Raw genomic sequence first — 12,710 nt, 5'->3', positions numbered from 1 at the left:
AAAGACTTAAATTACTACTTGACTATTTGCATTCGCATATCGCCTATACCTTGTACCTTACAAAATCAATTGTTGGGAGAATTACTTCACCCAACTCAAAATTTACATTCGAGACCGAATGGTCGGCAGCCATACAAACTAACCACTGAACATCTATAAAGCAGTTTAGTTTCTGACATATCAACACACATCATAAAATGAACATTATATAAATATCTTTCATATTGAGAATACAGCCTTATTACAGTTTTGTAAGACGTGTTGCAAATATAGATAAAATATATATATATCTATGTATGTGTTATTTTAAAACGCTAATTTCTTGTGACAGCGGTGATGACACGTTTGTTTTACAAATAAAACTATATTACGCGTATTAGAATATTTGTGATGCACGATGCATAGTGGGCAGTGGAAAACAACTTTCCAGTTTCACCGCAGAATCCTTTTAGCGTTCTCGATGTATGACGCCGAGTTATAAGCGTAAGCGAATGTAACAACCATCTTCTTAATTCTATATACTTCTTGATTTGAAGGCATTATAATTCTTTGAATTTCTGTTTGGTATTGGCTAGTTTATAAGGCGTCGGAGGTTTTGGGTAGCCCCGGGTAGGATCGATAAAAAGTTATTATTCGTGGTATTTCGAAGTTTTGGTTGTGACCGATTTACGCGTTCCATTGGATAATTAGTAGGTATTGAGGAACCTGTGTATACGCGTTATGAAACGAAAAATACGTTTTGTCTGGAGGACATGATGGCGCTGTAATCGTTACTGAAATTTTGTTCTGTATTCAAAGTTCCCATAATAAATTTTAAAAGAGGTTCGTTTGTAGTACTTACGTCATTCCCATTTTCATCCGACGACTAAATAAACAACGACAAATGATTTAAAAAACCTGTTAATTATTCTCAGTGTTAAAGGAAATAATGAACAGGGTATGGCAGGCATAACGTGAATATTACATCTGGCAACATATAATAGCAACACGATGAGGTTGGATAATCACCGCTCCTTGAATAGCATATGCGATGTATTTGAAAGTTTTTAAACGAAATATGCTACGAATTACAATGTCTCAATATTTTATAGCTTGTACCAAACGATATTTGCGTAATTCACACGGAAGCGAGATGAGTGTGACTGACATAATGATTTGCGCATTACAAACAAACAGAGAGGACCATATTCTTATGACCTTTCTATTGAATTGCATTTAAGACTCGTAATTAATTAACTGAGAAATTATGACATTTGACACACACACACATTTGCCGTTGTTCGTTTGCTTACGATTAAAGTATTCGATTCATATTATTCCTAATTATTGGGAGGTTAAGAAGAGCGGGAAAGTGTATTTAGTATATATTTTTGTAAATAGTATGTAATCACTCAAATTCCGACATTTATTTACTTCAGTAAAATGTCACTAAATCTTAATGCACCCGTTGAACTTTTTATATATATTAAATTATTGATTTAAATTCACGCAAAAACATCATTATTATCTATTACACAAAAAAAAACAATTTTGAACATTGAAATAAAACTTTTTTATTTCAATGTTCAAAATTGTTTTTTTTTTATTACTATTATATACTAATTATTTTAACATTAATATACGCGATTAAATCCGTTAAAAACTAGTTTTATTTCAATGTGTAATAATCGCGAAAATCTAAGACAATTTTGAACATATATGTTCGGATTCTGATATTCTGATAAAGTAAGTAAGAGCACGTAAATGACCTACTTGTCGCCAAGGCCTCCTCTACTTTTGATGAGAACGCTTGAAGCTTATTGGAATAAGCAGATATATCTTATTGGAATAAATAGATCTACGACCATATAAAACTTAACACATAAAATTTTAAATCCTGGTTATCCTGGATGGTTTATTTTAATAAATGAACCTTCTACAAATAATATAAGGACACTATTCTTGATCTGCGTGAAATTAGGAGTTTGTAAATAATATAAATTAATAATAAGTTTAATAGATATTTAGAGTGAAGTGTTTTTGTACATTTTTGTGTACATCTTTATTAGGGGTTATGTTATTATTGATAAAACTAAAATAAAGTAGAATACTCACACAAAATAAAAATAAAAAATTTAAAACATTTCATTCATTTTTGTGTCGTACCAAAAATGTATTGATATCTAACAAATAAATTTATTTTTATAGGATAAAATGGTATCACATAATTGGGGTTTTAAATTCACAATACAAAGGCATTTGAACACCTAGCATCACTGTATCCGGATGCTGGTTCTTGAAATATATAATATATAGGGAAAATATGTAAATTGATATATTATAGTGTGATTTGAATACATTACTCACTTAATTAATTCATACGGTGGGATTGTTCCTTTTTTATAATTATATATATAAATTATTTGTACATATATACCTATATAAATATGATATGTATCCAAGTATGGTGTTATCACTTTTGGCGACTATAACAACAATAAGTCACTTAACAGTGACAACTTAGCTTATTGGCTGTTCACATAAATTATGTATATTAATATTTATAAACATCCTATTCGTCTATAGATATAGATCTATTCTCTTTACTTAGTGGTTAGTACTGTTGTGTTCCAGTTTGATGAGTAAATGAGCTACGGGAACCAGGGACGTAAAATCTTAGCCCCGAAGTTTGGTGGCGTACTATCATTGTAAGGTTAAAAAAATTCACTACTTCAGTGGTGAGCACTTACCATCAGTGACTATAAAATAACTTACGAGTGCGTGCATGTCTGCCAGATCGTATAATTGGATACAAAAAGTGTATAACTTAGTCATCTTATGAAGCCAGTTTTATGACTGATTGTCTTGTATAATTGAATAAAAAAGTAACTCAATTGTATTATAAGATAATTGAACTAATTTGTAATCTATAATTTTACGTATTTGTAAAATTATAGATCCGTAGTAAAATAGGAAGTGGGTCAAAGAAGATGTGCCCATACAAATTAAACGTGAAATGCACATACAAAGCAAATCATATATTATTAAGGTATTACGTGTTCCTTTGTCCCGTACATATCTTTTTTCGGTTCCGTACCTAAAGGGTAAAAACGGGACCCTATTACTAAGACTTTGCTGTCTGTCCGTCTGTCTGTCACCAGGCTGTATCTCAAGGAATGCGATATGAAATTTTTGATGAAATTTTAACAAATTATGTATTTGTGTTGCACTATAACAATAAATACTAAACACAAAATAAAATAAATATTTTAAGTGGTATACAACAAAAGCGGTTTTTTTTTGCCCTTATTTGCTCGATATCAATAATTACAACAGTAGGCAAGTGCCTAGTGCCTGAAATATTCACAAAATACTCAGTTGTACCAAAATTAAAATAAAATAAATATTTAAGGGCTACAAAAATGGCTTATTTTGTTATGGATAACAAAATAAGCCATTTTTTGCCTATTGCTCGTTTTCAATAAATGTTATTTATCTAGTCAATGGTACGGAACCCTTTGTGAGCGAGTCCGACTCGCATTGGCCGGTTTTTTCATGACGCAAAAAGCTTAGTTTAATCGTAATGCGTAGAAATAGTCCAAAACAAAGCGGGGTTCGGTTGGATTCATTTAATGGTTTGACTGGAAAAGAGCAACAGACAGACTGACAGATAGACAAAGTTACTTTCGCTTGTATAATATTAGTATACATAACATTTACAAAACAGATCTTTAATATTTTACTTACGCTTAACAGCTAGTCCGTTAGAAGCAAGTTTATTTATAAAATTTACAAAAAATATAGGTATATATATTTATAAGATTAACGATGTAAGTGGATGACTCAACAAAGATTTGCGTGAAAAAACTACTCGTAGTACGTAGTACGATATAATTACATAGACCTTGATGAAGTAATGTAATATCATTTTTCAAGTCATTATCAATGCTACCTCCTTTCTAAATTTTTGGTTGTGTTTATGTATTTACACTTAGGTATATTTAACAATGCAAAGTAAATGAAAATATCGGCAGATCATATTTTATTAATTTTATCTTTGTATTTTATAATATATAACATTTTACAAGACCACCCTTTACAAGACTATTTTTGTCTTGTATAGAGAAATGCTGTAGGTGTATAATTCTATTACAAATTAAGTTTTATTACTTAAATTATATTCATGGTCGAACCGTATTTTGTTTACCTTGACCGATAATGTCAAACTTTATATCATTATTGAAGTAACATAAATAAAACTTAGAGTTAATATTTAAAATAAAACTGAAAAAAGCTACCGCTATACCTCGATAGATAAGACAAGTTAGAATTTTATACTATCTGTTATTAAAATCGCTCCCAGTCTTCTTCTGGTGTTATTCGAACCAATCTCTTAGATTCTTCCCACAGTCGTTTTGTCAACACTTTGTTGTTAGAAAAGAACTGTAAAATTCCGCACAATCATGAAAGTGTTTCCCGCTAGCCTTTTTAACCCGTGGATCAACTGCCAAAAATACAGGCATCGTCGCTACTCTGTCAAGTGGTCTACCGACTATAAGGAGTCCAGTGTTTAGCACAGTCTTCCAAAATGTTACATTAGAGTTCCGAAAAAACTCTGATTTACCTAAACCTGGATCCATACTGTATATATTAACCCCGTTACCTTCGATTCTGTTATGCATTTCCACTGTAAATAAAATTTCAGCTAATTTTGCATTAGCGTAATACTCAAAAGTTGATTTTCCAACGTCATTCATATGTTCGAAGTCTATGTGTCCTAAAAGAAGAGCCATCGAAGAGACATTCACTATTCTACTCGGCGCTGAAGATTTCATCAATGGGTACAAGAGAAAAGTTAGTAAAAATGCTCCAAAATAGTTTACTTGCATCATCAAATGTAAGTTATCACTTGTCAATCGATCTTCTAAGGCGATAGCACCAATGTTGTTGATTAAAATATCCAATCTGGGCTCGGATAAATACATTTCCTGAGCAAAATTACGCACTGATTTGAGAGACTCGAAGTCCATTGTTCGAGCAACAACATTGCCGTTTCCAGAACTTTTGATGATATTTTTTCGAGCATCTGATAGCTTTGCTGGACTGCGACTAGCGATTATGACTTTAGCTCCTCTTTTCGCTAAATTCTTAGCTGTTTCTAGACCGGTTCCCGACGTAGCTCCAGTGACGATAGCCACTTTACCATCGAGTCGCACACCATTCTCACAATTAGTAAAATCATCCAATATACGCATTTTTTCAAATGATATGAGACCGGACTGACTGATAGTTTCTTTAAAACTGAGCACTGAGTTAGAAAAAGCCCCAAGGTTAGAAGTAAATTAGCTAAGAAGGTTTACGTAATCACTTTAATGTTTATTTTTCAATGAACGACTAAAATATTAAGAGATAGCAAAGCATCTGTGTAAATTTGATTAATAAAATAAGCTTAGATCGAACTGGAATGAACATAGCTTGGCTTCAGATAGTTTACTATGCATACTTTTGTTATAATGTAATTTTTCTAAATATAATTAATATTTTTTTTTAAAAAAGGATGTAACTGATTTATGAAATATACTGTAAGTCGCTTAAAATAATCAAATTGTTTCGAATAAAAACTTAACAATTTTCATTAATAATGAAATTGATATACCTTGATCCTATATTGAATCTAATGTAGAAACAATCTACATAATCGGTTAAGAAACAAAATAGTAACAACCAAACCAAGATGACATATGTCTGTAAACTGCCGCAAGATTTTTTGCCCTATCTTTGTCTAAAATATAAATATGTTAACTAACGAATTTATTTTTTACATTGGTAAATAAAAATGTAGTAAGTATATATATCAAACATATGGTAATCCATTAAACCACTAAAGATCATAGAGGCATCATCCTAACTATTCTTCAGAATATATTTTATAAAAAGATAATATTTTAAGTTAGTTAGTAAATTTTTCAAATTGTTTTTGGTATATAAATTACGACATTTTTAAATTCTAAAACGATTTAATAACTGTTATTAGTCATATTTATCTAGAAATGGAAAAATGCAAATATATTAATTTCTAATCTTTGCACGGTATAATTATTTTTCATAATAATAACGTGTAAACATCTTTTGAGGCCTTATAATTTAGATTTTACACAACTCGTATGCCGTGACGGGAAACGGCTTGACGCCTCTTAATGCATGCCCGTTCCGCCGCCGCTCTCTTCTACCTTGTGTATCCGTGGCGCGTATACCACTTACTTGCTGTTTATTATTATAATAATGGTATAATTTAAGTATTCATATACCATAAGCTTAATGCAAAAATAATTCTAGCGTAATTGCCGGAAGAGTTTTTGTTCATTGCAGTCATTTCAATAAAATAAAATAAAAGATTAGTCTGGAAGTTCGTCACTTTTTAGGTAAGAAGCATGAAACTTTATTTATGGGCTGCTGGTTAATAATGAGTAGATACGTATATAAGTGTTTCTTGATATTCTACCTCTGAGGGGGTGAAATAAAAGATGAAAATTTTTATGGAAGTCCGTTATTTTTAAAGTTAGATGCCTGAAGTTTTAATTTTTGGCTACTACGTATTTAAGCGTTTCTTGATATTTTACACCTAAAGGGAGCCGCGGGCGGGTAACAGATAGTATTATTATAAATTTACATAAATACAATTTAAATTAATAAAAAAAAGAAAAAATAATACATTAATTTACATACGTTTCTGTTTGAGATCATAGAAAAGGTGGATGACCTTCTTTTTTCATTTAACTTATTACGCGCGAGGCCACGGCCTGTGGCCCACCTCGCCCACGCCTTTCGTTACCTCTCTTTGAATCTCTGTAGTCAACTAAGGAATATTTGGTATTGGATTTGGATGAAATTTGCCACATAGTTGGTTTATACCCTGTATTATGATACCAGTATTAGTTAATAGAATTTTGTCAGTTTGTAATATTCCGGAAAGCAAACTCCGGAAGCACAGTATCTTTTTGATTGGTACATTACTCCAGGTAGTTATTTAATCGACATAGCGTTAATATATATATATTTAGGAAACAAAAAAAAGAAAGCGCGCTAAACTGAATTTAACCGTCATTATTTGTTCTTCTTGGGCTCGAACAGTAGGTCGATATTGGCGCGACTGTTAAAAGTGTGCGTTGTGTTTTATTTGGATTTGTAAGCTTAACAAAGTAGTTTACTTCAATATGTATGATTTGGTGGTTTATTTGCGTTAGGATAAACTCGAAGTTAGAACTATTTACGGTTTGTTAGTAAATTGTTTTAAATAATATAAATTCTATATAATATAAAACATTAAATCGCGCAACAATAATAATTATTGTGGCGTTCAGCGATGTGATGGCGAGGGATGGTGTCGACATCATTTCATATGTATATGTACATTTTTTGGTAGGTACTGATTTTTCTTATACAATAATGGTTTTCTTTATTTTTCGTTACTTTAGCCAGCAGATAATGTTGAACCAGGGATGTCCATATCCAGGGACGACAAAAATAAATACTGATAATACTTTATATTAAACGTTGATAATATGTTGTTTTCTACGTAACATAACCAGGTATATTATATAATAAATAAGGACTACAAAGTTGGATCGGAATAGAATTTGGAACGTGTCATTACCGTTACAAGTTAGTAGAATTGGCCCCTAGGTTTTAATTTCAAAAACAATAATTGCCGATAGTTATTGATAATATTATTAAATGTCTAAAGTTACTATGAATTTGAATCCACACTGGGTGAGGGTTTGGGCTGTCATGGGCAATCTCCTTTGCAATTTTTAGAGTGGCCTGTGTAAATTAAATATTTGTGTATGAAAATAGTTCTTTATACTAAACAGCAACTTAGGTGTTTACATTCTTAGTCCTTGCGGAACGCTAAAATAGCGCTTACTATTTTCAAAATATCTTAAAACTGGAGCATTGATTATGGATAAAAAAATACATTCAGTATGTGAATAGCTATATCTCAAGTTTCACCGGATGATATTTATAAAATATATATCAATAACTTAGTAAATTAATCGTCAACATCACTCCAAATACTGAAATCGACCTTTTCTATTAACATTTTTAAGCTATTTAGCGGCTAGTTTATACATGTATTTTTTGTTAAATGGGGACACAAAAGTGTAAATAATAAATTCACCATGTTCAATTTCTATTATATCACACAATATTATAGTAATATTTATTTAAATATTGCTTAGTTTTTGGCATTCGTCGTCCATACTATTTAGTATGGAGAAAATAATTTGACGGTTTTGACTTATTATTCGACATTTCTGTCAATAAATTTTCAGTCCCTCCCCAGAGCCCAAGGTGAGAGCACGTCAATTTTTATTTCGAGCCGAGTCTTATAATTTCGCGAAACGTCTACGCACACATAGATAGGATCGCATAAGGGTGGGGCGCGAGTGTCGTTTGATGCAATTGTTAATTTTGACTTTTTATAATAGTTTTGGACTTTTTTGTAACAAACTTATTTGTTACACTTAAGTACATAAACTAGGTAAATGCGATAATTAATCACATAGTAAGAAAATCAAATGTAAAAAGTGTACGAAGGGTAACCTCTTTCCCCTAATGTCGAATTAAAAGTACAAAATTGTAAGAATAAACATAGTGTGAATATACCTGAATATAATGTAATGTTTGCACTATCCTGCTTATTTTTTTCTCTAAATTCGAAATTTAAAACAAACGCCAACACATACCATTACTCATGTGGTTTAGTTCGTCTGGTTAATTTCTAATTATTTAAATGCTTTATTAAAATAGTGCATAGTGCTAAGAAAAAACGGTTGATATACATTCCATTGTGTATTGATGATATACTTAGTACCTTTCATGACCAGATACCGTCAACGGCCCACCCCCCTGATTTTTGTGTAATATGAAATAATTTGAATTGAATTATTTTATAAAAATACGTAATTATTTGAAATATTGATTAATATTTACCTATTTTTATTTATAAAATTTATGTTCTTTACGCCCTAATTACGGTATACCTACCAACCTTAAAATATCCAGAAAATATTAATTGTTTAGTTAGACAAATGCGGTTGAAACAATAAAAATCATAATGTATATTAAGCATCTTAATGCACTCTGACCGCACCCTATGCTAACAAATAATTTATAATTGTGTTTGCGAGTGACAATCTTATAGCTAATACATTACTCGTAATTAAATGTATTTTAATAAATCCTACGTTATGATCGCGCAATGAAAATTTAATTTATTCGTTGCACCTAAAACAAGCAACTAATTCTGTCCGGGGGTGCGTACGATACACTGCACAATGCAACTGTATTATTGGAAAGTACCTATGTGTGTGTTCTAAATTAAATTCCCACGCTTACAAACTACGCTCTTAATATTATTGATGTATATATAAATTGTAAGGCAGTATTTAAAGTTGGTCCAATTATGAATATTTATTGTAATATTACTTATGTAATAAGTTTGTTTTGGTTATTTTCGGTTTCATTCAAGAACTACAAATTCTATGGATATGCTACTTTCATTTATTTTTATAGTTTTAATACAGAGATAGGATATATGTTGCATATTTTTTTAGATATACATAGATATATTTTACATATCAATGATAAAAAATATCATAAGATAAAATCCTCATTTTACTCGAACGATGTCGAGAGGGGCAGTTAGTTAATTAATCATAAATTTATGTTTAAAAGATTTGCTCAAAACTTTGAATATTATCTTAGCTGTAATTAAACATCGTTAATATATATTTTTTTCTTCTTGTCAATTATAACACGATAGAATCTACAATGTTATTTGATTGCTAATAATTATTAGAATATAAAAAATTCAAACATCTTATATTTCATTTAATAACTCTAGTATTAAAACTATAAGTTTTGTGCATTTAATTTATTACATACATCGAACATATTATTATTAAGACTAAATTTAAAACTACAATATGCGAATATGTAGCGAATTAAATGGACGAACCGGTATATGTCTAAAACTAACGTATTTTGCCGATAATATAAACAAGAGAGTACAAATACTAAATGTCATTGATTTCCCAATCTTCGTCGTGTGTCAAATTTACAACATTTTTCGATGTTTCCCACAACTGCTCAGTCAATTGTTGATCACTAACTAACCAGTGATTTATCCACTTATGGCAAAATTTGTAATGTTCCCCACTAACTTTTTCTAGTTCAGGTTCAGCGGCTAGCAAAGTGATTTGCTTTCCAACATCCTCTTTCGGCTGGCCGATCACGTCCACGAATAATTGCGATATGTTTTTCGTCAAACTCGGAAGATTATTCAAAATATCTGTATCACGGACTACGAACGGGTCAATAGTGTTTGCCGTGACACCAGTATCTTTGAGCCTGCGATCCAATTCGGCTGTAAATAATGCTACGGCTAGTTTTGAGTTCGCTAAAACCTCCACTGATGTATATAGCCCGACGTCGTTCCAGTGATCAAAATCAATGTGCCCGATGTACATTGACGCGGCTGAACTATTAATTATTCTACTCGGTGCTGAGTTTTTCAACATAGGTAGTAACAGAAAGGTAAGTAAAAAGGCACCAAAATAGTTCACTTGCATCGTAAGATTGAGTCCGTCTGCTGTCAATTTGTCAGGAAGTCCTACAGCTCCCGCATTGTTGATAAGTATATCCACTCGTTCTTCTATATTTAAGGTATCGTTGGCAAATTTTCTAACTGAATTCAAAGATGCTAGATCCAGGAGTTTGTATGTAATATTTTTGTTTCCCGTTATTTGCTCTAGTCTATCTCTTGCTCTGATTAGTTTTGTTTCATTTCGGCTGGCAATGATAACTTTTGCTCCTTTGTTAGCTATAGCCTTGGCTGCTTCGTATCCAATACCCGTGCTACCACCAGTTATTATGGCAACCTTGCCATCCAGACGTGCACTTGTTTCACACATTTTTTTATTTAATAAAACAATAACAAGTCCTTATCAAGTCGCTGTCATTTGTCAGACTACTGCTAACAGGAAGTAGTAGCCATAAACGTGAACTGCAATGTTATTTGTAATTATTATTTATAAAAGTATTTAAATATCTTGCAATCGTTACCATTGTTTACTCGCTTTGTTCTCGATTAATTTAATAGTTGCTTAATATTTTCGTAAATAAATATTACACCTCAGGCAATCAGTCAAGGATAAATAAATAAATTAAAAATAAATAAAGTGAATTAAATGAATTGTAACAACGATTTAATTTGCTTAATTTATTTTTCGATGACGCTTTTAGTTATCGAGTATTCTAATATGAAGTGATTATTTATACATTAGTAATATAGGAAATCAGCGTATGAACTTATGGCGACCGTCACCGACCGATTTTGTACGTGCACGAATTTATTAAAACATTTAAGATAATTTCAAGTTTTTTTTCCTATCCAAAATTTAGTAAACAGGATTTTTTATTTTAATGTCTGTAAGCATATAATATTAAGGTTGTCAGGTCGTCAAACCTAACAGCCGGACAGACCAGCTAATTTGTACCGACGCTTGGGTATAGAGCCCGGACACCCTACATTATTAAAGATTTTGTGTCTCAATTTTAATCGCTACGATAGAAAATTTGTATGTAAAATAAAGTTTTTCTGATTACTACTATAACTATTGTTAAATTTTAATGAAATATAAATTAAATCGAATGTATCTCGTTTGAGAATGAAAAAGTAAAATGTAAAAAGCCTAACAAAAGCCAAGCCGAACGCCGTTTATTTTGGCCGGACACGCAATCAAAAAGCCTTACTATGTCCGCCTTTATCCGGACGCCTGGCAACCCTATATAACATCATACTTGTTTATCTTTCAAGATTTTTTTTTATAACGAATTGATTGATGGTAAACTAATATTATAACTATAAAGAAGTTACCGTTGTCGAATATTTCACGAATACGAAACTCATAAACAAATAATTTCTTTCCTTTATTACCATAGTACATGTTGATGTCCTTGTAACCGATAAGTAATATAATTCAAATGTGATTGATTTCTTGCATTAATGAACACATTATTATTACTCTTAGGCATTTTAGTGTCAACGTTTTAATTAACGTTGAATGTCTATTGATGTTAATATAAGCCTTTCAAATAGATAAACTTTTACTTTAAAAAGTAAAAGTTTTATAGATATTGGTGACAACCAAATAAAATTAACTTCTAGTGCTTATTAATTAAAATTTTCATTTCCTTTAATAATATTCAAAGGATTTTGGTAGATTATCATGTCATGATTGGCTAGGTTTTGATTATAGGTAGGTAGGTCTGTTATGTTAATGTTACTAAAATTTGTATTCTATTAGTCGTATTAATTAATATGACTTTGACTACGAGGTTAAATTTTGGAATGTATAGGTTTATCTGGAAAACGAATAAAAACTATCATTATTAGTTTTTATAGTTAGTTTTTATTACTTAAAATAAAAACTAAATTATATAAACCATAAAATCTAATAAATAATTTTTGCACGACTCCCTAATGTAGCGCATCAGATAGTACTTTACGACCGAAATTATTTTTTCTTCTCATTTCGGCAAATATTTTTATTATCACACTTTTGTTCTTGTTGAATCACGAAATCAAGATAGTTTACATGCCGCTGTTAAGATAATTTAGTGGAGATCGATTCTGGACTTTCAAAAATTGAGTTAATGTGGTAGAA

General features: G+C 30.9%; 2 protein-coding genes across 2 annotated transcripts; both read right to left on the bottom strand.

Annotated features, from left to right (window-relative positions):
* Positions 1-4,326: 4,326 nt before the first annotated feature.
* Positions 4,327-5,234, bottom strand: LOC125067909 (retinol dehydrogenase 13-like). Its single transcript, XM_047676805.1, has 2 exons — positions 4,473-5,234; positions 4,327-4,422 (listed from the first exon to the last, which is right to left on the bottom strand). The coding sequence occupies exons 1-2, from the start codon at positions 5,232-5,234 to the stop codon at positions 4,327-4,329; spliced, it is 858 nt and encodes a 285-aa protein (XP_047532761.1).
* Positions 5,235-9,970: 4,736 nt separating this feature from the next.
* LOC125067770 (retinol dehydrogenase 11-like) lies at positions 9,971-11,000 on the bottom strand. Its single transcript, XM_047676524.1, has one exon. The coding sequence runs from the start codon at positions 10,953-10,955 to the stop codon at positions 10,059-10,061; it is 897 nt and encodes a 298-aa protein (XP_047532480.1). The 5' UTR covers positions 10,956-11,000; the 3' UTR covers positions 9,971-10,058.
* Positions 11,001-12,710: the final 1,710 nt, after the last annotated feature.

Source organism: Vanessa atalanta, chromosome 12, assembly GCF_905147765.1.
Source record: "Vanessa atalanta chromosome 12, ilVanAtal1.2, whole genome shotgun sequence".
Lineage (NCBI taxonomy): Eukaryota > Metazoa > Arthropoda > Insecta > Lepidoptera > Nymphalidae > Vanessa > Vanessa atalanta.
The sequence above is the reverse complement of the archived record's forward strand: the minus strand, read 5'-3'. Positions and strand labels throughout refer to the sequence as shown.